At 40.5% G+C, this 5,346-nt stretch overlaps 1 gene segment (V, D, J or C); it reads left to right on the top strand.

Annotated features, from left to right (window-relative positions):
• Positions 1-1,181: 1,181 nt before the first annotated feature.
• LOC114636667 lies at positions 1,182-4,551 on the top strand. The segment is given in 3 exon segments: positions 1,182-1,243; positions 1,595-1,699; positions 4,203-4,551. Coding segments are annotated over 3 exon segments (228 nt in total).
• The last annotated feature ends 795 nt before the right edge of the window (positions 4,552-5,346 follow it).

The raw sequence follows: 5,346 nt of genomic DNA, 5'->3' as shown, positions 1-5,346 counted from the left end.
GTTGTTTTACTTTGCCTCTCACATGTGAACTGTTGTTACCAAGTTTCCTTAGATGCATTTAGGACAAGTTAAAGTTTATGTGTACATAAATAGAAACACTCAAGAAGGTGAATTTTAGTAGCAGATATTAAGGAACAGACATAAAAATTGGACAAATGCATATGTAAAATCATTGGAGCTTGCTTGTTTGAACTTTTTTGCTTCTTTTATGTACACAAACACATTTACTTTCCCTCTTTACTTCTCTCTCTCTCTCTCTCTCTCTCTCTCTCTCTCTCTCTCTCTCTCTGTGTGTGTGTGTGTGTGTGTATGTGTGTGTATGCATGTTTGTGACTTTCTTTCCCTTTACCCCCTTTGGCAGTTGCTACATATTCTAATATGAAGTATACATATTTCTAAAAGGATCTGTTCTATAGATTTGAAGACATAGTCTTCAGCTGAAGTCTCAAGGCTTGAGTTGCAGAAACTTTGTACCAATTTCTTGAGTTCTAATATGGAACAAAGACTATTTAAATCTTCCCACTCTGAATTAGTTCATGGCTTGCTGTGTCTACCTGTTTGTGTACTGTACCTAAGTGGGAGAATTTTGACTAAGAACGTTTAACTAAGTAATAACTGACCATTGGGAATTACATATGTGTTTTTATATCACGATTGCTCTCTTCCAGTCTTCAGGGTATCAACATTCTTGTGGTACATGGCCATCACAGAGTCATTCTTCATGTAGATATGAGGACTACTTTTCTCTTTAGTTTCCTTCATTGGATTCCTACCTCTGACAAAACTAAAACAAAAAAATCAGGTTGAATTAGACAGGAAGATGCTATGCTGAAAAATATTAGCAAATACAAAGGGTTGAAAATGATAGCCTTTATTCTGTGGGGCAATCTTAGCATGCCCGCTTCTTGTAGATTGTGTGTCTCCATTTAGGCTGACCCAGCCTTTTACAGTGGAGTCCAATTGATCCCTGCTGTAGGCAGCAGAGACTATATCTATTTTTCACAGAGATGTCCTTTTGTAACTCTTCATTGCTAAGAGTAGGTTTTCCTCCTGCTGGCTTTTTTTCACACAGCTGTACCAAGCAAGGGATTTGCATATTGCTCCCTAGGGAAGATCTCTCCTACTGAACCAAGGCAAAACCTAACTTCCCTTTTTGTCTTGACTACTGGAGACTTTCTGTATCAAGTTCTCAGAATGAGGTGCCTGGCTCAGCTCCTGAGGCTATTTTTCCTCTGGATCCCTGGTGAGGAAAAAAAAAAACCAAAGATCATGGAGAATGTGGAGTGATGGGGGATTTCTGGGGACCTGATGATGCAGATGTATGCTCTGTCCATGTGTGAGACTTCCAGTCTGTTCTCCATAAATGGGCTTATGAAGTTAAGAGGAGGAAGGGATGGAAACCTGTACTTTTGTGGCAGTTCCAAAGCAGAAGGATTAGGTGATTTCTAGAGTCTTCCTGCTCTCTTTACTTAAATATTTTACGTTGAACACTTCTAGAATAAGAATGAAAGTCATGACCTCAGTAACTAACACGTTGATAAAGTAACATAGCATCATCATGTTTGTGCATACCCTTTCATTTCTTTTATTTTAGGAGCCATTGGGGATATTGTGATGACCCAGTCTGCACTCTCCATTCCTGTCACTCCTGGAGAGTCAGTTTCCATCTCCTGCAGATCTGCTAAGAGTCTCCTGCACAGTAATGGCAACACTTTGTTGTATTGATTCCTATAGAGGCCAGGCCAGTCTCCTCAGCTCCTCATATATCTGAAATCCAAACCTGTCTCAGGAGTCCCAGACAGGTTCAGTGGCAGTGGGTCAGGAATAGATTTCACACTGAAAATCAGTAGGGTGGAGGCTGAGGATGTGGGTGTATATTACTGTATGCATGGTCTAGAATATCATTCCCTCGTACAGCCCTGAACAAAAACCTCACTGGTTGAGGTGACAAAGCTGCCTGGTATGTTCTTTGTCTGGGTATAGCATGATGTAGTCAGCATGGCAAAGTGAAGCCATTCTTAAGAGACTCTTGTTTTCTCTAACTTTCATCTATTGAAACAATGAATCCTTAGGAAATGAGACTTTCCATAAGAGTTTATGCTGGTAGAAGGAGAAACAGCAGCTTCTCTGCAGGAGATGCCACTCAGGGTCTTGTAGAATGATAGATACAAGTGTACCCACTTGCTCCAATGGTAGGCACGAGCACACCTTTAACAGGTCTGCTTCAGTGTGGATATCTTTGGCCCTGGGTTTAAGATTCACTCTCATTTCAAGACTACAGAAGTCTGATAGATCTCTGAATGTATCCTGCCCCCCCCCCCCCATTTTTCAGTGTCACAACATTGAATGAAATTTTCTTCTGGATTTTACTTTCAAGGTGGATTATTGAGGACAGGTTACTAGCCCAGGCTTAATGTACAATAAGTGATTCTATGTTATGTAGTAATGGGAGATGCTCTTGAGACTTTGTAAGATGAAGATGTTGAAAGATTGAAAATATTGAGTAGCTGAGCACTCAGAACACATGGGACCTATACATTCAACAAGGAATTATTACCTAAATATACACAGAATTAAAAGTATAACTAACCAACAAGGAACCTAACAGTCCAATGCAAAATTGGGTAATGAAATAAACAGATAGTTCTCAAAAGATGCAGCATGAATGAACAGTAAGCAACCTCTGGCTCCTGCAATCTTTCTACCCTTCTTCTGTAATGGGCCCTGAGGCTTTGAAACAAGATGTGCTATAGATGCTCTTTCCATGGCAGAGCACACTACTGACATTTATTCACTGTACTTGACCTTTGGTGAGTCTTTGCTTTAGCCTCCATCTACTACTTAAAAGTCTTTAATGAAGTATGATATATGTGTTACTCTATGTATAGAGAGAATTAATTTTTGAGCATAGTTTGACACTGATTTTATTTAGCAAAGTAATAATAAGTTGGCTCCTGGGCTTTGTGACCTCTGAAACCTTGGTTCTTGGCTACAACTAAGTAAAAGGCATATATTTCTTCCAGTGAGGTAAATCTAAAACCTAATTTTATATATCTATTAAATAGCTCATAGCATCTTAGCCACTGGTGGTCACATTATCAAGTCATCAAGTCCTCAAGTCTCTGCAGGGCTAGGCACATACTGTTGCACTGAGGCCAAGTAAGGCAGTCCAGTTAGAGAAATGGGTTCTGCAAACAGGCATCAGCTTTAGGAACATCCACTGCTCCAGTTTTTGGGGTCCTGCAAGAAGGCCAAGCTGTACATCTACTTCATATGTGTATCAGGCCTATGTCTAGCCTGTGTATGCCCTTTTGTAGTTCAGTCTCAGAGAGCCCCCAAGAGTCTAGCTTGTTGACTCTGTTGGTCTTCCTGTTGGAGCTCCTATCCAATTTGGGTCCCTCACTTGTTCTCCAAACTCTTCCATAAGAGTCCCTGAGTTCTGCTCAATGTTAGGCTGTGAGTCTCTGCATTTGTTTCAGTTAGCTACTGGGTGTTGTCTCCCAAGGGCCTAAATTCTTGATTGCAAGCATAAAAGTGTATTATTAATATTGTTAGGGATTGGTGCTTGTACTTGGGATAGGCCTCAACTTGGGCTGGTTATAGGTTGGCCATTCTCTCAGTCTCTGGTCCATCTTTTTTCATGTATTTCTTATACAAATGACAAATTTTGGGTTTAAAGTTTCACAGGTGGGTTAGTATTTTTATTTCTCCACTGGAGGTCGGTCTGAATATAGAGCAAACTGTCAGGAGCAGTCTTGTTTATACACTGAAGGCCTATATTCAGCCATAGGCCTAAGTAAGCCTGCTAGCACAAAGTCTTGGTCTCTGTGGAAAAACACTGAAAAGATGGCTATAGGATCTTGTAAGCAAGTATCCTTGGTCGAAATTTACCAGCCTGGATAATATTCATAGACCTTGTAGATAGGTAGCCTTGGTGGATAGTACCAGCTTAGATAAGAAACGAGTGAATCATAGATAGAGTCATAGTGACCTGTTCCCTGAGCCTTCACTTAGCGGATACCTTGTTCTGGAAGAATCTGTACTCTCCCTGAACACCTACGCTCCTGTGTCATCCCCTTCCCCACATCTTGCCTTTATGTGTATATAACCCCTGTGTGAAAAAGTAAAAATTTCAGTTTGATCAGACTATAGACAAATCGTGGTTCTTTGCGTTCGACTGTTTCCCCCATCCTCTCTTTCAGGTGATCTCTCCAGACCCTGTTTACTGCCCTACTGGACAGGACTACAAACAAGTCCCATATCTCCACTACTATGATCTCAGTTAAAGTCATCCTCATTGACTCCTGGGATCCTCCCCATCACAGGTTTCTGGCATGTCCCAGAGATGCCCCCACCACTCTATCCCTACCCCTGCAGATTTCCATCTATTCTTCTGGCCATCTGGCCATCTCTCCTGTCTCTCCCCATACCTGATACTGAACCCCCTCCCCCATTCCCCTCTTTATAACCTTCTCCCATCCAATTTCCTCCCTCTATCTACCTCCTATGACTATTTTATGTCTCCATATAAATGAGATTCAAGCATCTTCACTTGGACTTGCCTTCTTCTTTAGCTTCATAGGGTGTGTAGAACATAACATGGCTATCCTGTTCTTTATGGCAATAATCTACTTATAAGTGAGTACATACCATGCATTCACCTTTGAGTTTGGGTTACCTCACTCAGGTTGATATTTTCTAGTTCTATCTGTTTACCTACAAAATTCATTATGTCCTTGTTTTTAATAGCTGAGTAGCACTCCATTGTGTAAATGAAGCACATTTTATTTATGAAATGAAGTATCATTTCATTTCATAAGGGGCATCTGGGTTGTTTCCAGTTTCTGGCTATTACACATGAAGCTGCTATGAACACAGTGGAACATGTTTTCTTGTGGTGTTTGAGCATCTTTTGGCCTTGTACCTAGGATCAATATATCTGGGTTTTCAGGTAGGGCTATTTCTAATTTTCTGAGAAAGTGCCAGATTAATTTCCAGAGTGTCAGTACAAGTTTGAAATCACAGCAATGGAGGAGTGTTCCCTTGATCCACATCCTCACCAACGTGTGCTGTAGCTTGAGTTTTTGATCTTAGCCATTCTGATAGGTTAGAGGTGTACTCTTATGGTTGTTTTGATTTGCATTTCCCTGATGACTAAGGACTTGGAACATTTGTATAAGTGCTTTTTGGCTATTTGAGATTCTTCCATTGAGAATTAATCTGTTTATCTCTGTACCTCATTTTTAATTGTGTTATTTGGTTTGTTGCTGTCAAACTCCATGAGTTCTTTATATATTTTAGATCCTAACCTTCCGTCTAACGTCAGGTTAGTGAAGATTTTTCCCC

The sequence above is a fragment of the Grammomys surdaster genome, unplaced genomic scaffold (genome assembly GCF_004785775.1).
Source record: "Grammomys surdaster isolate TR1022 unplaced genomic scaffold, NIH_TR_1.0 124793, whole genome shotgun sequence".
Lineage (NCBI taxonomy): Eukaryota > Metazoa > Chordata > Mammalia > Rodentia > Muridae > Grammomys > Grammomys surdaster.
Note: the sequence above shows the minus strand (reverse complement) of the source record. Positions and strands in the feature narration are given on the sequence as shown.